The sequence below is a fragment of the Buteo buteo genome, chromosome 3, assembly GCF_964188355.1.
Source record: "Buteo buteo chromosome 3, bButBut1.hap1.1, whole genome shotgun sequence".
In the NCBI taxonomy this organism is placed as follows: Eukaryota; Metazoa; Chordata; class Aves; order Accipitriformes; family Accipitridae; genus Buteo; species Buteo buteo.
This window is the reverse complement of record NC_134173.1, coordinates 41,587,229-41,611,151: the sequence shown is the minus strand read 5'-3', so window position 1 is coordinate 41,611,151 and position 23,923 is coordinate 41,587,229. Positions and strand designations below refer to the sequence as shown.

The window sequence follows — 23,923 nt, the reverse complement described above, 5'->3', positions numbered from 1 at the left end:
AGAATTGTGTCACTTTAATGGAATCCATCCTAAAGAGATAAGCAGGATTCAACATTCCTTTGTTAATTTATACAAAACACTAAAGGATAAAGTAAATGCATAAAAGTATCTCTGCCGAAGGATCTGGAACTCTGATTTATTAGTTTTATAGATATAATAAAACTATTTCTCTAGGTAGCATTTCTTTGCTATAATTCAATTCGGCCCTGAACAGAGCTGATAATAAAACACACCTGTTAGAACTTTGTAATATTATGTGTGCCAAGAGGCAGAAACTTGTCCACAAAATCTCAGATCATTTTAAGTCTTGAGCATTAAAAAAACCCAAAACATTCTTAACAGCTGATATGTTAAGTACTTGCCAAATTATTTAAGATTTGTGCTATAACAAGATTAAACTACCCTGAGCAACAGCATGAACTTTACTAAAACTTAAGAAGAACTCTGAATTGTATTTATCAGTAATATTTTTGTATTTTAGACTTGTTATGTTACTCTGAAACAGATTACAAACTAGGAAGCATACATGAGGCATTGAGATATATGTTAAAATTCCTGATAAATAAACAAGTGACAGCACACAGTGTAAACCCATGCAGATTCTGAATTCTTTAATTCAAGCTCCTTATGGTAAAACATGCTCCTGGCAGCCAGTAATCACATCCTTTTCAACTGACTTATTCTCATCAAATATGTATCAACTAAGAGTAAGGAAGCAGAATTATTTGCAAAATCTTATCATAGTATCTTCTATAGGATTGGCAATATAACCACAGTGTATTCACATCTAGTGAAAATTCCCAGTTCACACCATAAGGCTAAAAAGAATAAAGGCAATTTCCCTTCTTTTATTTTACTGTTTTTATACAGGAAGAGGATACAGAACCCACAATGAAAGTTGCAAAATAATTTACAGTATCATACTTGAGTTTTATATGCTTGTGATCTGTAAAAGTGCAAAGAAAGACAGAACTTTGTTGTTCTTCTACCCCAGACCACCTTTGACTTTTAAAAATTTGTCATCATGGTCAGAGAGAAGCTGTGCCACAAGAGAATGAAATCACATGGCCACAAATAGAGGGACACTTCTAACATGGCAAAAAATGTTAGAACAGAGATATGTCCTGGATATGTTCTGTCTAAGCCCACTTCCCTAAGTGACCAGGAACTTCACTGGGCAAAAACAGCTTAAAAGAGCTCCCAAAGCTTATAGTAGAACACTCCAAAGATGGGGCTAGGAGCGGGCAGATGAGCCAGACCTCCACCAGCTATTTTATGACATCCAAGGGCCTTTACAGCTTGGTAGAGGAAGGTCTTCAGTATGAACATGTCATATTAGCAGTTTTCCCCTTGCAAGCAGAGCTAGTCCCAAGACAAGTTTCCATTACGTCAAAGGTCACCTGTGCATGTCAGGAAAGGATAAATACGGTTTGAGCTGGGTCACTAGCAGCCAATGTACTATTGTACCCAGTAAGCAAAGAGAAAGAAAAGAATTTGCCACTTCTAGAAGGGATTATAACAGAGGATAAGTTACTGCATAGAAATGCTGAGATTTAACACCAGCTTTACAGTGAGCTTGCTGGATGAAACTGGACATGCTATTCTAACGGTAAAACAGAGTAATAATATTGCTCATTTCTTAAAGTTCTTGAGACATATATATACATATATTAAAAGCATAAGAGAACACTTCTTGTAAGAGCTATTAGCAAAGCTTGGGATTTGGCAAACAGAAGTAAAAAGTCACAGCAAATTAAATGGGACTCATGGTTATTACTACTATAACTACAGAAAGGCTGTGGAAGAAAGCATTTTTAATTGCCTGCCTTGTTACAGGAAAGATCAGAAGTGATGGACAGACTGGATGTCCCTTGGCAGAGATGCACTGCTCATTACATGGCACTTTCAGGAGTCTACACAATAATTCTAGCTGGCATCACGTGACTATGTATCAGTTAAGAACAGGACTGCTTAAAAAGAAAGAAAGAAAAAAGAGGAGTGAAGTGTTCAGTAAGAAACAATGAACGCCTTCATTTCTTCTGAACATTTTTAGTTAAAAATGAATGTCAATTCTCCTTTTCTGGTATGTGAGAAAATTCCAACGCACAAACACACCCACCCCTCAAAACAGGAGACAAAGGGGGTTTGTTTGCCAAAACAGATATTTCTTAAAATTACGTATTTTTTCTCATGGAAAACTTCTAATTTGAAAATATATTAACTGTCCGTGAAAATACTTTCAACAGAACTGTAGTCACCTTTAGTCCTCATGTCTTTAGGTTGGATATCCAATTCTAGGTGAAGAAGTAGCTCGAGTGATGGGATTAGTGCACTGCCATTCAAACACCAAAATGAGGATTTTTTTCACCACCAAATTTAAGTAAGATTTTCTCCCCAAATTCTTTAGTTTTAGAGTTATCTGTGCCTCATTTCCTTTCCTTCATAATAAATAATGGAGGCCATATACTTAATTGCAAGACTATACTAAGTATCAAATCTCTAATTTTCCTACAGGCATCTCTAAGCAATATCATTATGAACAACATTTTTTAATTTTTTTAAGAAGTCATTAGACTGATAATACATTGTGTCAAGTGTCATACCCAACAGATTTTTAAAACAAATGATACTTCTCAGAAATAATTATCTAAAGGTATGGTATTTTTTTCAGTCTTGGAAAAAAGCTCTCCAGGCTTTGACAAATGGATTACAAAGAGATTCATAATAAATGGTGGGAACCGACTTACTCCACCATTAAAAAATTAGCAATCTAGATATATAGGTCCTTTTTGAGTCAGTATAGAAGGACTGGCATTTCCTGAGAAAAAACCTCACCTTTGTAAGGCATGTATCTGAGATAGACAGCAGGGCTATTCTTTCGCAGGTGCTTTCATTTCCACTGCCTACACGCTGAAGTTATCTTTAAGGCAGCTAAGGTTAGCAGAGGAGAATCCCACTCAAAATTTACAAGGTACTTTAACATTTTGGTTTTTTTTAAACAAAGACTAATCCTGTAAAAGCCATTAATATGGGACAGGAAGTTTTTATGCTCTGAATCAGCATAGTTAACATGCATATAGTACTAGACAGTGATTCAACAATGTTGGACATTTTCTTATTGCAGTTCAGTTTTGTGTTTCGGAAAATTCGTCCATTCAGCGATGCCTAACTAATCATTCCAATGTGTCCAAAAAATGAAAGAAGCAGACCAAGGAAATATTATCCACTGCCAGTGCAGCAGGAAAAAAATACCTTGGAATCATAAAGATAAGATAAAGTTGTGTTTAATATTCCAGAGGTATGCACCTCTTAGAAAAAACTGTGAGGCTAATAAAACTGCTATGCATCATGCAGGCAAAACCCTACAGAGCTCATGGAAAAATTGGGGGACATGAGCATTTCAGTATGATTTCTGTTAATAATCCTGACATTCTCTAATCAGTACCTCTCAAAGCTGAGCAGTATTTCCTTGCTAATTTTCTCATCATTATATCTCAAGTTCTTTTCAGAGTAGTAAGTTACATTAGGTATACTGAAGGTACTTCAACATAAAACACAATCTAGTCTTCACATTATAGCCACTCTTAAATATAGCAAAAACATTAAATTGAAAATCTTACTTCTGATAAACTGCTTCTCTGAGTAGTGACAGTTCCAACAATGTCTCCACTCATTTGCACAGAGAGCCCTGAAGCAGCACTGAGGGTCCTCCCCATTTGGCTCTTAGATGTCAAAGATCTGCTTCTTTGCATACTAATGATGCCTTCCCTATTTCCTTGGTTGCTAGGGGTAAGAGGCCGTGACAGCAAGCTATTTGGGGTCACAGGTCTGCTCCCCGGAGTTGATGGAGTTGGTGGCCTGTTGGTTTGTGTACTGGGCGTTGAAGGCCTACTGTTCGCAACACTGGAGATCTGTGTTCTGCTGTTAGTGGGCAGCGGTGGTGATTTGTTTCCTTGGAGCTGAATGTTCTTCCCTGTCTGAGTTGGCACCTGAGGCCTCGGATTTTGGCCCTGTGTGGCTTGAAGATGGCCTTGATGGTCAGATGTAACTAAACTATGATGTTGGACACTAGGGCTTCTTGAGAGCCTTGCTTCTTCCCATAGCGCTAGGTCTTTCTCAATATCTGTGCACACACAAACAAAAACGAAAAGAAAGAAAGAAACTAACTTTCTGTTTCTTTCTGTTTTAAAACTCAGTGATTTTCTCCAATTTAAGTGACAACCTGAAGCTGTGCAGAGAAAATCTATTCACCCTTAAGATATAAGGCATCAGAATTAACAGTTCAAATGTTTGACAAGCATCTCCTCAAAGTTTATTTACATTTGATTTACTACAAACAGCTATCCCACAGAAACAAAATACTACCTCTTCATTGAACATTAGTACAACCTATAAAAATCCCTCTCATTTCTTCAGAGTTATCTCTCTGTGGCTTTTGCACAGTTTCTCATTAGTATCAAACCAAGATGGTGCAGTGAGCTAAACTTGACATCTTCAGCTGCAGTGAAAGGCAATCCAAAACTGGTTCAAAGCGAGACTTTTGCTTCTGGTCTCGTTGTCTATTGCCCAACCAAATCTCTGGGGAAAATAACCCTTGAACTCTGGCACATCTGGATCTGTGATCCTGTTTGAATCTGAATTTTGTGCTCTGGGCTGCCAGCAGTGCCACAGCAGGTGACGAGGTCACCAACATCTATAATCCAAGGAGAGGAGGTGTCCACCATTTGGTGGTCCAGTCCCTACCCCTTACACAGGCATAAGGAATAAGATCCTATTTAAAAACAGAACAGATCAGGGGTAGTGATGAAAAGTGTCTTCTGAATTAATTTAAATCATATCAATGCTTCTAACAAATTAAATCAGATACATCCAACAAAGTTAGGTGAGGGTAGCTGGAATTTAGGTTAGTATTGCTAACATACTGAAAGTCCTCCCAAAAAAATGTCAAGCTTAAGGAACAGTTTACTAGTTTATTTTGTCTTACACAATTGTTACAAATTTTCACTCTCACTGGCATGTACTCTACTGTAACTTGGTTTTGATATGGACAGTTGGTTATCTTTAGAAAAGCAATGCCATGAGTCACAGTCCCAGAGCTGTAAATCACCAAGGCTCTACTGATTTAAACACCTATTAACTGAAATTATACAAAATAAGCATTTCATTTTTATTTTGATAGCAATAATTTCAGGTTCTAAAAGTCCAAAAAGAAACAGATTCTAAACTGCATATTGGAAAATCAGACTTTCTTTCACTTGTGTTTACCAGTAGATATAAAAGGAATGCTGTATGTAAAATAATTAAAGATGTGTTGCCTTTAACATTAACTTATTTTACAATAACACCTTGAAAAAGGGAAAATAAGCTATGTTAATTTCATGTTAATAGTCTAATATAAGATATTCCACACATTTCAAATGCTATTACTAGAAAAGCTGGTAAAACTGAAATAGTTGTGAAAGCCTCAGATAAAAGTGTCTCTCAACTCTTAAAGGATTAAATGTTTTGCTGTTAGCAAATTTCAAAACAGAGTTATTGTTTCTAGCACACAGTTAAGAATATTTCTAATTTCCACCTTGCTGACCTATTAATTATTTCCATTTTGAAATAATTATGTCTCAAAGTACTTTTCCATTATGCTTTAAAAAAATCAATACACATCACTTTGGAACTTGTAAGATGCCTGGCAAAAATTCAGGGGCCAGTAAATGACAATATGGGCTACCTGATTTAAACCAAATGAGGAATATGTTCTTTTAAAGGTTCAGCTTAGCCTATGTCTTTGCAAAATTACTGACCTCTAACTTCCCCGTGATGATTCAGTATGCTAAGAAATTATCTGAATATTGAATGATTTAATAAGAGTTAAATAAACATTTTATTCTGGCTCATGTTTCCTTAATTCCATGATCAAGCCTGCAGATAAACAAATTATTCTAATCATTTCCCCACATATAATTAACATGTTTCTATAGTGTAATTTTTCAGTTTTATTTAGCACACATCTTCTTTCTGATTTTGCTTCAATATCAGCTTTTCAACCGGAAAGAAAAGAAAAAAAAAATAATCACACATCTCCAGCTTTGCAGTATTATCTGATCCATAGTAAATACCAGAATTGAATCATGACTTTGGATTTTTTAAATCTCTTGTCAATGTCATTTAAAGGAAAATAAAATGCAGGCAACAGAGCAACACAAAGGCATTTTACTTTCATATCAGAAATACCAGAATAAGGATATGATTCATAATGCACTTACAAACTGTTTATGCATCTAACAGTTCTTTATGTGACAAAATATATTCCAAAAGTATCCAATGACCACAGAATCAGTGTAACAAACCAAATTGGCAAGATACTGAAATTAACTACCAAAAAAAAAAATATTCTCCACTTGCGTGTGATATAAAGCAGCCACAGTAACATAAGAGACTGGATCTTAGACAAAAGTATTACTGAGCCATATGTAGAGAAGGAAAAAAAACCCTGATTGCTTCAATATCTGATTTTGTAAAAATGCTGCTTTCAAATATCAAGGTACTGACGCAGTTGCTGGCAGTTGATGCTAGTCCCTAATTTAGGCACAGGCACCAAATTGTGCTTTATGTTAGGATTGAGTTCTATCCAGCACGTAGTCCATAAGAGAAAGACAGGCTCCTTAAGAAAGTGTATCTGAGACAGGGGACCACATTTCATCATTACACAGGTAATCCAAGTCATAGTTCAGGCATCTAAATCACTGCCTAGTACTGGGTAGAATTAATAGTTTCCAGTGTGCTTCGTAAGAGAACTGAAACAAAGAGACTTGCTGATATCAGAGACTCTTGAACTTTGCAAATGTATGAGACAAATAAGGCTAAGCAAAACCACAGCATTATTATCTGAGGTCCTCTGAGATAATTCATCATGGAAATTATGTTACGCTTGTCTGTGAGGGGAGTAGTTGTCTCAAGCAGCACTGGTGTTATAATAGGACATGAATTATTTGGAATATAAGAGTCCAATGTCTAATAACTGGGCTGTTTTCTTGTCAATTTCTCAGGCAGACAAAAATTACTGAATGGTAGAACAACTGAACCCCATGTTACAGTATTACTGAAATAACGGGCCCAAAGCCAAATGACAACAGCAGCATTGATGTGAGAGAGAAGACCTTGCAGGTCACGCAACAGCAGACCAAATCTCAGAGACTAAGTGAATGTAGCTAGTTAGCTTACGGTCAATTAAGTATTTAAAATTCCATATTCTATTGAATATGGTAGTTATTACTGTCAGCTTTGTCAAGGGAGGTCTAAAGGAACTGCGTGTTTCCAAACATACTCCATACAAGAACAGCTTGTACAACCATGGAAATGCAACCAGTTAGGACATCAGTCAAAGTAGGGTGATATTCACCAGAATCCTCCTGAGTGACAACTGCAGCAACACAAGGGAAGGCAAATGCCACCTCAGTGGCAGAGGCCCCTGGGGTACTCAGGTCCCTGCTATGTCACAGAAACCTGGAGACCACAGCTCGGCCTGCTGGTCTCCTGGTTCCCACTAGATGTTCCTCGGAGAGAGGGCTCATGGATTTTCAGTCTACTTTGGCAGTGGCTACATCTCTAATAGCTACACTGACTTGAACTTGTCAAGAAAGACTGAATGACAGTATCTCTGTCTTCAGAAACAAAAAACATCTAAAATTTAATTTGTAGATATCATAATTTTTAGTTCTTGTTCCATTCCAAGCAAAACCTTTTTCTAAAGTGCTTCCCTCATTGTGCTCATAGCTTTGTCTTCTGCCTTAACTTCAGCTGTAACAGCCCCTGGACAAAAGTACAACAGCTGCACCTCTCTCTAGAGGATACAGCTCCTAAGCCTTTCACACCAGTATTATTGGTAGGATAAATGTCCGAAGTCTTTTAGAAAATCACACTGAAAGTGGTAAGCTCTCTGCTTTACTCTCTGAATTAACTGAAAGAATGGTCAGATAAATTTCATTTCTCCCTCCACCTCATATACACAGTCTTTATGTTCCACTTCTGCATTGCATTTCATAGAGTTGGCCCATGAAGCGCAGCTTTCACCGTATGACAAATAGTATGCATAACATAGGACTAACATGTGACAGGTCTACGTCATACCTTATAACTAAAGCTGACGATAAGAAAATATTGATTACAAAGAACAACAAATTGGAAACTATATCCTAGGATATCCCTCACTAATTTTTATAGAGCTCTGAAACATATTTTCACTGGGAAAAAAAAGGGGGGGTTTGTTTGACCTTTCAGAAATGGTTACTCCATCAAAGATGTTGCAGATGTTCCACTGCATGCAAGTTAACAGAATTCACTTAGCCAGAAGTCTCATGAACAAGGTGGGCTTTTCCTGCAAAGCAAGCTATTCTCAAGCTAAAGGTCCATTGCAGCCTTTTCTAAAGACTACTTAAATGTAGGTGAATCATCAGTACCTCCTTATTGCATAAGACTTGGTGAAATGTGAAAACAAAAAAAAGGTGTGTTATTAAGCTGTCAGACTGCAGCATATTTAACATGGTTTAATTAGTGTTTAATTACTATATTTACTGTAATTACAGCAAAGTTCATTACATCTACAAACACAACAATAATTGTGCTGTTTCTCTTCAACGAAGAAAGAGGGAAGTTTAAAGTTTTTATCTTTTTCATCAGCACGTGAGATAGATCATTTTTTCCTTTGACTAAAATATTTGCAGAGCTAGCTGGGTAAGTACTGCTAGGTGTTTTATGATCCCTTGCTACCATACATACCAGCTAAGTGTTTCTCCATGGTCTGAAGTTCTTTTGCTGCTAAGGAGTCCTGTAAGAGTTTCTGCCTCGGGGAACCTCCAGGTCTGACACCCATGGCATCCAGGGTCCAAACCGTCTGAGAATAAGACAGGTAAAAAGAAAATGGAATATTTTTTAATGTAGTTTCACATTTACACATGAAACAATAAAAAAAGTGGTATCCTCATTTAGAACAGTGAATCTGGTGCTTTTTATGTAGAATATATAATATTTTATGCAAAATATTACAAAGTATCATTTCTTACCATAAATAACATAAATAGTAGGCATTATTTAAAAACAACAGTTCTGAAATAATTCAAATATATACCTTCACACAAGCTCTTGTTCCACCCTGAGACATCGTAACAGGACAAATTCTTCAATGATTTACATTCTGTGCAGTTCCAGTTACTTAGTGGGGGTTGTACTTATTTTAAATTACCGTAACATTTGGCACTGTATCTCTGAGAAGCAGCACTTCTGGGAATATCACAGCATTTCCTAATCAAAATTGCCAGTGCTCTTTTATCACTGCAAGGAGTATTCCTTTCAGGAACAGCAACTAAATCATCAGGGCAACAGAGCAGTTTGGAAAGGATGCTGGCAAACAGGCCACCTCCCCAGTCACCTCTACTATTGGAACACTGTGGTATTCAAAATTACCTGCATTTTCTGGAACCCACTCAATACAGCTACAAGAAATGATTTTAAAATATACTATGAGGTAAACTTGATTAATTTTTTTAATGCTTATTTGAAATACACAAAAAATATATGACCATGTGTGCAAGACTTGGTCATAAAAACAACAAACAAAAACATTAATTAAAGCATTCTTAACAGCCTATCTGAAATATATTTTACATTATTACCTCACCAAAACATTTCATCTATAGTCTAGGGGGTTTTGGTGTTTTCCTGGGTTTCCTAAAGAAACAAGGTTTATGCCTTGGTCTCATTGTCATTCACCTCCAATTTTTTAATTTTTCGGTAAATGTCAAACAAATTTAGATAGGGGCCATGATTTTAAAGACATTACTCTGATGTAATTTCAGGGAGAAGAATGATTGAGCAGAGGAGGGAGACCCAAACTGGTGACGCTGTTCACGGAAGGTATACAGGGCCCCGCTGCTACAATCTGCCAGTCTGGAACTGTATCACCAGCGGACATGTGGGTTGCTGCACACAGCTGCAGCACGTGATGGTACTTTTCTGGGTGGACTCTCATGTCATAAGGAAACGTATACCACAGTTCAAAGGATGAACATGAAAATACAGGTTTGATGTCATCTCTGGTCACAAAAAATTTGCTTAACCATAAACACTAAATAAAACACTGTAGCTGCCCCTGTTAGAAAAGTAAGCATAATTCTGCAGAAGTGAAATGTTAAATGGGAAATATTTTACATCATTTTTAATCTGTTCCAAATAAACACTGCCTCGTATGCAACTGATCATTGTGAACCACATATCTTTAAAATATGTTAACACAGATTCATATTTATAAAGGAACAGCTATACTGTAATGCTGCACATGCGTACATAAAAAAGCCTAGTCATGTTTATCAGCATACGAAATAGTTGGAAGCTGCAGATAATTCTGTTGTTATTAACTCACAACATTTTTAGAACACTAATGATATTTTTTGATTTGCCAATTGTTTTGTATACTAGTTCTGCTCTGATTAAAGTTACCTGTATTTAATCTCAGGTAAATACACAAGAACAGCTGAATAAAACAGTAAGTTATTCAGAAGTGGAACTGATCCTGCAAACACATTTGTTTCAGACAGATCACTAGACCTGAGTCACCTGTTCCCCCAAGAGATTTTAAGCATTTGTCACTTCAGTCCTCATTGTGAATTCTCCATCCAAATCATAATCTGGCTTGTTGAGGTCACTAGAGGATATTAATCTGTATTAGTTACCCAATATCTATCTCTAGATGGAACAACATTTTATTCTGTGAACAATTCCTCTGAAATAAACAAAACTAAATAAGAGATAGGAAGGGACAATACAGCCTGTAACAAAACTCTAATATTTTAATTTTCAATCTGTTTTTAGTTATACTCTTGTCCCAAAATTTTTATGGTGGAAAAAGGCCATTTTTATATACATTTTATAGTGTATATTTTCATAAGGGGGAAAAAGCAGCAGAACTTCAATAACGACTATAGGGGGAAAAATCCCCAAGGTTATAAGGATGAATCCTTTCTGAATATACAATTTCATGCACAAACACAACTCTGATGAAATACGGAATAAAAACTAGTTAGTGCTCTATGGTAATACTTGAAAACCAAATTGCTCTTCTAATATTCTTAACTCAGACTATTCAAGTTTATCATAAGCAAATTATTATGGGTTTTCAATAACTCTCTAACCTCCTAAAAACACAGATTTCCAAATGTTAGCCTGGTGAGAGGGTTTCACTCTCCATGTCCTATTTTCTGGAAATGAAATGGAATTATCTTTCCCTTCTACAAACCTCTACTGTTTCTTCTTACATTCTGCCTTTTCCTCTACTGTACTCCTTTCCTTTATGCACAGCAATCATGTAAGACACATACAACTAAGGTGACTGCCTGAGTAAAGGCAGCTCTCTACTGCCTGTAGTAGAATCTAAGATAAATGGTGAAAAATGATTCTTTAATGGTAGTCATCATCATAGTGCTTTAGATGTTTATAAAGACATGAGCAATGTTTAAATTAAATCACTTGCAATTAGGAGACTCCAAATCACAAAGATCATCAAACACCAACAATACATTTGTATGTTTAAATACAGGTTTTAAAATCCTATATAAGTTCATCAACACCTATAGATAAGCCTGTGTATAAGCACATACAGGCATACAAAGACAGGTACACACATGCATTTAATAAATATTTGTGTCTGCCTTCATCCTGTTAACACACAGCTACAAAGACATACAGAGTTTGTGGTCAGTTCTGGATGTAGCACAGATGTATACATTCTTTCCAAGAATAAATATTCATTCTGTATATGATTTAAAACAAATACATGTACATATATTCAGTCTCTACTATTACATATTGTTCTATGTTCAAACTCCCTTTCAGATACATAGTTCCAACACCCTGTGAAATTAACAAGGTAACTTTGGATGAATTTTCTGCCCATTTTTCGTAACTCTTCCTGTGTATTCTTCTGTTCTAAGTAATATCACAAGCTTATAACATTTTGTCAGACGATAGCTTCACAAAAGACTAGAACAGTACTGCGATGCTAGTTATGAAAGATGTGATATTTAATATTAGCAATTTAATTAATGATAAATTACGTGCTTATAATAGTGCCTTCCAATTAAACACTCACTTAACAGAAAACAATAATGACATGGAAAAAAAAGGTAAAAGAGTTTATTAAGACATTAAAACTGTAGTGTAACCATTTTTTATTCCTTCTCTGAAGCTAGATATTTCAAGGCTATAACCAACAACATTTCTGGAGGCAGGTTCAGGTAATGTTTTTTTAATATATGTAGATAATACTGAACATAAAAAATATTTTTTAACATTTTGAGACTATGAGTTCATCTAAGTGAATAATGCATAAACATAGACAGAGGTCCTCAGTGTCTCCAGCACACAATTTATGCAACAGCCTTATTCCTAATAGATAAACACAAGATGAAAGTATCTTCCAAAGTACAATTGCCCTTGATTATTCATTAAGCTTTATAAATATTAGCACAAAATTTATAAATGGCCTATTTACTTTAACAAGATTAACAAGATCTAAATATGAGGATGTTCCTGAAAGACAGCCTTGTCTTTCTAACTTGTAGAAACAGCTCTGGGCCCTGTTCATCACCTTCAAACTTTGAAGGTGAGGCAGTGTCTCTTTGCACCAGAAATATGTTCAAACAAAGCCCTCAAGATACATTTGTCAACTTTTAAGATCAACTGTGTGTCCATTTCTTAAGTGGCGTTCTTTACATATCATCATAACTTCTTCACATGCAATACATTCATTAATTTTTTTTTACTTAGACCACTTAGCCAAATTACTGCTAAAATAAAAAATTACAAACAATAAAGCCAAAGGTAGTCTCTCTCATCACTGATTCTCTGAACTTCTGGGAAAAACCATAACTTACTGGGAATGCCACAGTGGAACAGAAATACAATTAAGGAGGTCATGAATAAGAAAGTTTTTCCGAGATCACTGTATGTGCTTCAATCTGCAGCAATGTTAATTTGACAGCATACATCACTAAAGCTTTTATCCCTAAAAAAACCCAGTGCAGATGTGAATGGCTTGATCTCAGCATCGAGCTAACTTGACATGGGCTGTATAATACCCACTGACACCTGGGGAGCTTCTACAGAGGTGCAACATTTCAGAATAGCTAAGGCCAAGAGGAAGGCCTCCAATCACCTACAACATCATCTGGAAATCAAGTGCTTGTTAGAAAATAAATTACTCTTTCTTGCAGACCACAAAAAGTGTTAATAAACAATGCAGCATTATGTTTCTATGTCATTTTGGCCTCCCTCAGAGTAAAACACCCAGGTACTCACATGCACATTCAAGCACACATACACATCTCTTTTCAGGTGTGGGAACAGTCCCCGCTTCACAAGGGAAAGTGCTTCTTCATTTTTAAAGACTATCTGAATTGCATGATCACAATGAAACAAGGTAAAGGACGTGAAACCAAATTAATTAGCTAGTCCCTGGCAAGCTGTAAATATATGCAATGGATTTTGATTGAACTTTTTCTTCTACATAGTTTTCTAATCAAGTGCAAATTTTATTGGTAACTTCAGGAGGTAATACTGTAAGAGACAACCATACTTAGCTTTCTATGTATAACCTACCATTTCTTTGCTGAATAGTTTAAATATCTTAAATAGACACATTTGACAGAGATCCCTCAAAATAAAAAAAAAAAATCCGCTTTACTGAACAATTTGTTTGCAAGTGTCCCTTACATTCTGACCAAGCAGCTGGCAAGGACAGTTGTTATTCATGCAGCAGAACTTTTTGCACAATATTTTGTTTGAAGATTCTTCACACAGTATGTATTTTCTGTAAGTGTTCACCAAATGTTTAATCTTTCAGCTTCCATAGTCTGTTCTAGTACATAAGGTGAGCTAGTCGACATGGTTTTTTGGTACTGTAAAAATAATAAATCTTCTCACAGCTCTGTTGCAATATTGGCAGCCACCTCTAATCCCCACCTTCCACATCAGGGCCTGTTCTACTTGAAATGCCATGTAATTGAAATTACAAGCTTTTTGCTTCCCATGGCAGTCAGCCAGTACATTTTACACTAAACCTTACACTAAAAAAAATGGTGGCTTAAGTAAACTTACACATAGGTTTTCTGTTTACAGGCAAGAGGGAAGGAAGATATATGTGGGCACCTGGGAATCACATTTGTTTCAGTTTCTGAAGTGTAACCAGAACAATTTTTTTCTAAACTTCAGTCCTGTTTTACTTACTGTTATTTAGACTAATATTTTTTAATTTGTCATGCCCAAGAAACCAAAATTTTAGACACATAAAAACAAGGTACTCATTGATTTTTTTTTTTTACATATTTTTTTTTAAAGGTCATAAAATTCTTTCAACTTAAAATTACATTGTAGAGGATTAAATCTTTTCAAATAAGAGTATTTTCACTCCAGAAGACATCTGCCCTTCTGTCTGCCCCATGAAAGGTCTGTTTGGAAGTACTAACCACATGCTGCATGCAATGCCTGCCAGCAGGGCTGATGAACTGAACTTGTAAGGAGCCAGGGCCTTTCTGGAAGCAGCCCTTAACCCTGGGGATCTGAGCAGGGAGGTGGGGCAGCCTCGTCACACATCACAGGGGTCAGGCAGACACCTAGGGAGCTCAAGTTTTGCAATATGCAACATGATACCAGCAAAAAGAATATGAGCAAGTAAGAAGTGAAAAAATTTTTTAAGTACTTCAGGTGTTCTCCAAAGTGAAAGAGAATTTTAAAAGTAAGAAATAATTATTTTGCAGCTGTATATACAAAATGCTGTCTGTTTTATGGGATTTGTTTTACATAGGGAATGTCTCAACCAAAGAGGTTCAAGGTATGTAATTCAAACTACTTGCTTAACTACTTGCAGGAAATATCACTTATTTCCCAAGAACCTTGATGTTACATTAATTTAGTTAATAGTAATCAAACTTACATGTTTGCAGGTTTTTTTGGACTAGCTGTGGAGGAGTTGCACTAATCTAATGTTATCTGTTATCATTATTTTTTTTTTTTTTTACAGAAAATGTAAAAATTTAAAGTTAAAATTTAAAATTTTAAGTTTACGTGCCTGAATTTCCACATACTTACAAAAGTCAACTTGGATTTGAAAACTTTTGTATCAGAACACTCTAATTTTGTGTGTATAATATATCAATATGACCTTTAGAATTCATACTACCTCACAGGCACACTGCTGTTGTTCCTGATGTGGCAGTGGAACCTTAAAATACTTATTTTAATGACTAACTTGATAAATGTTAAACAGTGACCCCAATCCAGCAAATAATGTATAGATTTAAATACTGAACTTTGGGTGATTTATAGCTGTCAATTACACCCCAACTTGTACAAGTAATTAAGTTACTTCTCAGCATTGTTCCCAGGGAAAACAGTGGGAAAAGCTAAGAAAATTTCTAACAATTACAATTTAAACCATGTATCACCAGAATATAGCTGAATTCAACATCATTGATAGGAAGAATTAAAAGCTTAATTTTTCCTTGTGCATGAAGCCTCAAGGCATTTCACAAATTGAATTATCATTAAGGAATTTCTGTATTTATCACAGAAAATCCATGTGTGTGTTCCTTCTAGGAAAGCAACTGAAAAGTTCCAAAGCAGTAGGGAAAACAGGGGAAAACTTATTTAAAACAAAACACCTTTATAAAAGAATTCATTAGAGTATTTTTCTCACAGTAATAAAGAGCAAAAACCCAAGGCAAATTCATGCAGAAATGCCTTTTGCAGTTGGACAATGTTTTTTTCCACAGTTTCTGTTACACTTGGATTGGTTTGCCTTACATGGATAATTTGCAAAGAAAAATATACCTTTTTATGTGCACATGCAAAGAAAGATGAGTGAATGCAAAGATTCACATAAAAAACCAGTAAGTATCAGTCCTGTTAGATCCAGGTGGTAAAAGAAGCAACTCGGAAGGCAAAGGCTACTCAGTGTGAATTGCCCAGTGCATGTGCTCTCTTTCTTTATGTTAGTCACTGTAAATTTAGTAACTTCCCCTGATACCTTACTTTTCCATTTCGGTCAGCGTTCCAGCTCACCTAATTTTTTCCTAGTATCACTTCAGTGTTTTCTTAAAGCTTGCTAGCCAAATATTTATAAAACTCATTTACAAAATCATAAAGTAAAATAGGACTCTGAGTTCACCACACTGCAAAAATCTCAAGAAAAAGTTTTGCATTTTGCCTAGCATTTTTTGTTACATTAAAATATTTGTCAGAAAATGAGCCCTGCAGTAAATTAGGATCTCTAAGGATATTTTGAATGCTGCTTCCACTTTGAATTCTTGCAAAACACTTGGGGAGAGTGCCGATTCCTGTAAATACTTCAAATTGCTTTTTGCTAGCTTTACTCGTTTATTCATTCAGTATGCCTTGTTTGGGACTGTGCAGCACTGAAAATGTAAGTTCTTGATTTTTCAAATATCAACTCTCTTCATGAAAAATTAAGCATAGCAAAAGATTCTATTAAAAAAGGTTTAAAGGAAAAAGGTCTAATTACAAAAACTTCCAGAATCTTCAGAAACTGAACAGTAAACATATACAATATTACAAGAAAATCATGTAACCATAGTATAAATTACATGAAGCATGTTATAGACATAGGTGTTGCCTATCTCTTCTAAGTACTGGTATCCAGATTGCTTTAGTCTCCACATCAAAGATCTTACATGTGGACTTATATACGGGACATGAAAAAAGAACACACAGAGCTCTTTTCTAAAGATCCTTATGCATAATTCTTGCTGCTTTATCCTACAATTTTTCTCAAAACACTTCTCCTCTGAAGGCCAAGGCACTTTTAAAGAAAATTTGTCAAATATACATGAGTAGAGAGAAATTTATGATAATGATCCATTTAACTAGCAACAGACTCAAATTACCCTATTGGAATGCAGTACCAGTATTAAACATGGCACACCTTGAACCAGATCAGGAATTTTTCCACGTAATATGCACATTTGAGTAAATGTCAGGAACCAATTTGTCCAATTTATGAGAAATGTCTGATCAACATTGTATTTATTCTATTTTTCCCTCATCTTGTATCTCATATAATATCTGAAAATCATTTCAAGTCACAAGAATGTATTTTGGTATCAATTCTGAAGTAATTTTACAGGCCTATTTCTTACTGTTTTGAAGGATTTGTGGGAATCCATTGCAAGAATGCATTTATCTTCACAGCCTTCCTATGAGGAACCTCAGTTTTACCTCTATATTTTCTATGTCAACACTCAAAGAGTAAGTCTCACTGGAAGTTATTAGGGGACCATGGAACAGATCTCTATTCCTTCAGAGCCCTAAAAGGCAACAACAATAGTTGGATCATTTTTTTCTTTTTGAGGAGATACAGTTGCAGACAAACATACAGTGTTGGGTAGCTGAATCTTATTTTAAATAATAAGACATTTAAAGAGAGAAAAGTACCCAATCAGCTAGCTACACACTGTTTAAGAGCTTTAAGATACAAGCCACAAAAAAACCCCAAAGCAGGTGAGCTAACATTTACTGGTTTATGGCTTCTTAGTAACTTAGGCTAAGGAATTTTCTAAGAGCTCAGGAAAAGTGAAGCTAGCTGCCTTTGCCCTAGGGGAGGCTGGGTGGGCAGAGCAATAGCTTCAACTGCTCTTCTCGCCTTCTCTTTGCAGCACTGGCAATAACAGCAATAGCCAGTGTGGCTTTCAGGGATTCAGCCCAGGCACCTTAGCTGCCTCTGGCAGTCTACTGCTCCAGGCAACCTTACCTATGCCTAGAACTAGCAGACCATTAAACAATACATGTACATATTGTTTGTCCGTTCACGAGCATGCACACACAGAGCATATATCTAAAAATACTCAGTTGAAGGCTCTGTATTTCTATAGCAAGCTTTTGCTAATAAACATAAAGATGTTTTGTTTTCCTTGTATCTTTATTTTTCTGTGCAATTCAATTTATTTGTTGCTCTTTCCCTATGCTACATGTCTGCAGAACTGGTAAATCAAAGCTGGCAGCTGCAGGTCCAAATCAGTAAGAAAAATGTGGGTTCAGAAACTGCTGCAAAATTTATTATACCTCTCTGTTCGCTGGTGTGAAGCAGAAAGGAGGCTTGAGAAAGAAGCTCAAAACAATGACAACTAAAGTTCTGCTCCTTACTACTCCTTTTGACCAATATCTGCAAAAGCTCTGTAAGGTTCTTGCACTCCAAGTTCTCAAAGAGCTTTAGGAATTGATCTGGAATTCTGTATCTGCCAACTGCTTTGATAACTCTGGTTGGAAATACTGTATGTTCAGTATTATTTAGCTTTATTCGTAGTACTTAATCAGCTTCCTGAAAGATTGCAGGATCAGTCTGCATTGTCATTTTTCTTTTTTAGTTAATACTGCCCTTTTTTCCTTAGCTGACAAATACTGAGCCCTTCTTTTCACTTACTTTATCAACACTAAAGTGTGCTATAAACCAGTATTGCTATGGTTGAACAGGAATTAATGTGTCCTCTTACAGCTGTCTAAAATTTTGCAAAACCAAACAACTATCATCAAGTTATTTGCCTTAGAAAAAAGCAATCCCTTCTTTAACCTATATTCAAATTTCTAATGCAATACAACTAGTGCCAAAATTGTGATTATATAATTTTTTAAAAAAATATTTTATTGCTGGTTATATTTTCTGCAAACTTCAAATCTGAAAAGATTTTCTTAAATTTCACAATAAAAGAACTGATGAAAATATTACCAAGCATAATATTGCATTATTTAAAAAAATATAAATTACCCATACATTTTAAATAGACACCTCTTGTTTATTAGTTTCCAAGCAAATGTTACCATAAAGCTAAATTATAGTTGAGATATTATAATGTCATATTTCACAATGAAATTTAAGAGTTTTAATTACTTTGTTCTCTTAATTTTGTAAAATTGAATATTATCTGGTAAAATGGATATTTGACTAACATTTAAGAACATATAGACATAGTATAAAATGGCTGTACTTTCAATGGGAGCTATACAAGTAAGTCCAACAACATACGGTTTTGTATGACTTTATAATAATTTATTTCAAAATATTACCCTTCCTAGAATGAAAAAATTAAAACAGCCAGAGAACTGAAAATTCAGAAGGGTTAGGTAAATTAAGTTTTCTTCTCTCTAGGATAACAATGCTGCAAGCACAACTTTTATCTCTATGCAAAATCCAGTATTTGTCAAACTATTTTTCAAAATTACAGGATTATCCAAAAGGGAAGATACTTACAGATCCTGCCACTTGAGAGGCACTCTGAAATTCATCAATATCTTCTGTAAGTGTTTCAACCCCAGGTACCTGAGCTGTTCCAAAGAGGTAGAAGAGAAGTAAATCACTCTAATTAAGAAAGCATTAGTCACTTTGAAAATAAAATGCCTACAAATTAACTGCTGGGAAGGTAAATGTGGCTACTGTAAGCACACTGCTTTTCAGTTACACTTCCATGGATTTTAATTTATGTCTGATTTTAATTTATAAGCTTAATGCAATGTGGAGCAGCGTCTCTAACAAGATTAGAGTGATAAGCAAGCTTCCTTCAGCTGCCAAGGTGTCTCATAGGTTATTTATTACTTTTACTAGTAAAAATAAATACTGTTTGTCCTTTACACAAGTGAGTAGTAGATCTTCAGCTTTAATAAAATCAATAAAATTAAATTTAATTAATTCTGTTAAACTAATTAGAATATAGTTAAAAACCTTGAAGTAAAAGTTCTGGTCACTTTAGGCAATGTTTAAAAGCCATGCAAGCTATAATTTTTCCCCATACTGCCACATTTGTAAAACAACATGATTTGGTGAGAAGTCTAGAATGCCTCTTTGACACATACGTAATGACTTAAAACAGAATTTATGTACCTATGTCAGAGAACGCAATTTCCAAGTAACATGCTATGCATTTTCACTCTGCCTGACAGTCTGCTAGGCACTTAGATGCTGTTCATAAGCAGTCTAAGAAAACAAGATGCCATGATCTTCCCTAGGTTCTGCTGTTATTCAGAGATGTAGCAGGGAGGTCCTTATGTTTCCAGAGTGCCCTGATTTGTTAAACATCTCAGCCTGTATTTACTATAAAGACAGAACTATACCAAAGTACAGCAACTGTGGTTACCACATTCATTGCAAACACAAATGAAAGTGGAGGAAGAAGAGGTGATGATAATGCAAAGTTGTGGTCAGAGAACTGTGCAGGAGTTGTGGGATGATGCCACATTTTTGCCACTGCCATATCTAGTTTGCAACCCTAATTCCCACATATTTGCATCCTTACTAATTTTTTACCCTGGTCATGCAGTTCCATCTGGAATAGCACTATATGTGTTTCATACACTGCTATTTCTATTGAACATCCCCAATGTCAAACTTTTGGTCTACATCCAAATGCCTGTTTTGAACTTTCTACTATATTTGAAGTATATACTATACTTTCCTACTTTAAAGGAACATAGGAGCTACACATCCTAGTCTATTCAAGTTTCTTCAAGTAGAAACCTTCTGGTTTCTACTGGATAGAAACAGGAGCTGGCTAACTGCAAATAATAAAAACCAGTGACTCCTGTTTGATAGGAAATGAACTACTGATGTGAAATTTGCTTAGTAAAATTTATTTAGCAAACTGAATATTATGTATCACAGCATAATCTGTAGATCTAATAACACAATAGAATAGCAAATACCACATGTACACATTGTGGTATAGTACCATATAATCTATCGTTTTCAGTCGAATCATATCATTCCAGGTAGAGTCACAGAAGAAACAAATCTTTGCCCACACCTCAGAAATATGTGAAGTTGCATACTACACTGTAAAGTAACTCACAAACAGCTTTTCTCAGACAAATTGAAGAGTGGTTTAGAAGTTTAGAAGTGCTACGCTTTTCATTTATCCAGTATTGAGTTTACTCCCTAATAACTTATTGTATTTCAAGCTTTCTTCTACAAGAATGCACTGACTGCAAAAATCTTATTTGCAATAATGTCTTCTTTTTCTGACTTATATCATGGCTTTCACTCAAAGAGTAAGGTACTTTTTGGCAAAAAAGACCAAAACAAGTGAAACAAGGTCCCATGGTACTTATAGACAACTGGGATTAAATGAACAATTATCTTTTTATGATACTACTTCTTAATATCCAAATTAAAAAAAAAATACACAGCAGTAGACAACCTTTACAATCCCCCCAACCTGAAAAACAGACTGGGGGTTGACAAATGCAGATTTTTACTGGATCAATCATGTTGCGGTGTCTATCTTTTGAAGCCTCAGCCATTCTGCCCATCTATCTGTACAGAACAAGAGCAAGGCTTAATGGAGGACTGATGCAGGAGACAAACCTGACAGGCTTGGCATCTACAGGGGAAGTTTCCTGTGTGGTCACTGAAGCTGCCTCTTCTAATCAAAATCAAGAACCTAGCTATTAAATTCTTCCCTTAGTTCTTTCCAATGAAGTGGTCCAATGGGAAAGAGAAACAGTTTTGAGCAGTATAGTTTAGGACAGTAAACAGAAACTGCAACATGTGTTCTCCAATCTTGAGACCTGATTCCCATCTCTCATTTTCACTACTTAGATCAAACACAACTCTGTCCAATTCAGCAGAATTATACTAGAGGGAAATCAGTATAGTGGTTCATTAGAACCAGATCCAGATTGCCAGTGGAGTCAGTATAGTGCCTGATGCTTGCCTGATGCTGCAGATGATCTTTTTACATAAGCTATTACATTGACTTTATTAGGTGGAATTGCTTTAGTAAGGCTTATTTATAAGGGCTGTTAGATCAGATGTGCTGCCAATTACTTCTGAACCTTGTTCATCTGAAATCCATGAGAGATGCTCCAGCTCTAACAACTTAACAATTTCCCACTAACAAAGAAACAGATCATTATCTAAAGAAAGCTACCCTCAACTTTGCTGTGCATCAGCACCTTGCTTGCATATTCTTGAACAAATGGTTTACATCAGCACTTCCCAACACATAGTTTTCTCTCAGTAAGGTCATTGGTACTGGTAAGTAAAAGCAGAAAATAAATTCAAATAAACCTGGTAAGTGAAGCCTGTTAGTCACTTTTTCATGATATAATACACTCTTAAGAGGACATAACTAAAAATTCAGTGCAACATGATGCCTTGGTTACTTAGGGTCTTCTAACAATATCTTTAGGAGTCTCTTTTATTATCTTCTTCTCATACATAGTATTTATTGGAAATAAATATCAGATGCACTGAAAACAAGGATTGCGCTGCATTTATAGGAAAGATTGATAGAATGGGCAGTTGCCCGAGTTCTGTGCCTGTTTCTAGCCTGTGCCTACTTGTAAAATCCAGCTGTGCTTTTTTTTCAAATCAAATGTATTACTAGCCAACATTTCAGGAAAAGAAAAAATATTTTGAAACGCTGAACATTTCTGAGAATGCTTCTTGACAGAAATTTGGCAGTACCTCACTGTTGACCTCAGTCCTTTTACCCTAGGGGCTCTGCTATTTTCTAGCTATATGACTAACAGATGCATGTATATTCACAGACATGAGGTAGATGTGTTTATAACAACATGAATGTCATTGCCCCACCTACCTATCTAACTTTTACTCCCTATATTTTTATTGGAGGTGTTTTTTTAGGGCAAGTGTTCTCCATCTTCTCTATATCCATACTGACTACAGAGTATCCAGAAGTGGATGAAAGTAGTCCAAGTTTCAATGGCTATAGCACTCTTGTGCTCCAAACTCTGTGACCATGAAAGATCCAGCTTCATTATTACACAGCATCTAGCACCTTCTGACAGTTTCGCCTTTAATCCTGGTGCCTCTGCCATTTAGCAACAGCTTACTATTTTACCGAAGCCTACAGTTTCAGAAGATGGCATGGCAAAGTGGGCGTATTTCCACTTCAAGAACAAGGGTACGCAGGAAGAAAAAAAGAAGGCAGAGATCTGTACAAAACAAATTGTTTCAGGAACTGTAGAACTTTTTCCTACATGTATGTCTTACCCCTGTACTTGTTTCTGCTGCAATAATCTCATGCTTGCATATCCCCTTACCTATCCCAAACAAGCCACCGCCATCTCCCTTCCTGGGGATTACTCTCATAATGGAAGAATTTTGCCTTCCTTTCACAGGGCTTGAGTGCAGTCACCAGTCTGGGTCTCTCTTGCTGATAATCTTCATCAAGCTTGTAAGTCCCCTATTAATTTTTTTTATACAGTGATCAAAGGCAGATGAAAGGAAAAACAAATGGCATGACTGCATGGAGCCATGCATTTTCACAAAACTAGTTTGAAAAATTTATCTTTAAAGCCATACTAGGTACTAATGCTGACATACATTGGTTTACAAATGAGGCAAGAGAAATGAGCAAAACCTCAGGTTGCCGTCATACCTAATAGCAAACCTAGTAGCACTAAATAGCAGAGAGTTAGTAGGATAATTAAAAACAACAAAAGTTAGTTCCGATTTGTTTTGCATTAATTAATCAACATAGCTAACTTGTCTGTGGCTGCTGAAGACTAAACTGCAAATCAAAACCTCCTATTAACAGATGCGGCTGGTTCTACCCAACAGTAAGGAAATGGACTGAAAGATTTATCTTTGCAGATTCTCTGTTCAAACCTCTATTTGCTTCTGTCTCCATTCCAGTGACAGCTAAGATAAAGTTAACCTTCATCAACTTAATCTTTCATAGGAAAGCAGGGCATTCTCTGGCAAGATATCCCTTAGGAAGTACCTTCTCCATTAGATTTCAGGTGTTATTCTGTCCAAAAACCTGAGCAGAAATTGAAATAAAGCTGAATGTCCTGACTGCAGATTAGCACAGCATATGATTATGTTTGTATGAGGAGAGAAACTGTTCTT

General features: G+C 35.8%; 1 protein-coding gene across 1 annotated transcript in view; it reads right to left on the bottom strand.

Moving 5' to 3' along the window:
- C3H8orf34 (chromosome 3 C8orf34 homolog) overlaps positions 1–23,923 on the bottom strand; it is a 180,483-nt gene that overhangs the window by 14,820 nt on the left and 141,740 nt on the right. Inside the window, exons 10-12 of the mRNA XM_075024344.1 lie at positions 19,304–19,377; positions 8,773–8,887; positions 3,621–4,123 (exon numbers count right to left, since the gene is read on the bottom strand). Of these exons, the coding sequence (XP_074880445.1) occupies positions 3,621–4,123; positions 8,773–8,887; positions 19,304–19,377 (692 nt within the window). The remainder of the gene's footprint in view (positions 1–3,620; positions 4,124–8,772; positions 8,888–19,303; positions 19,378–23,923) is intronic.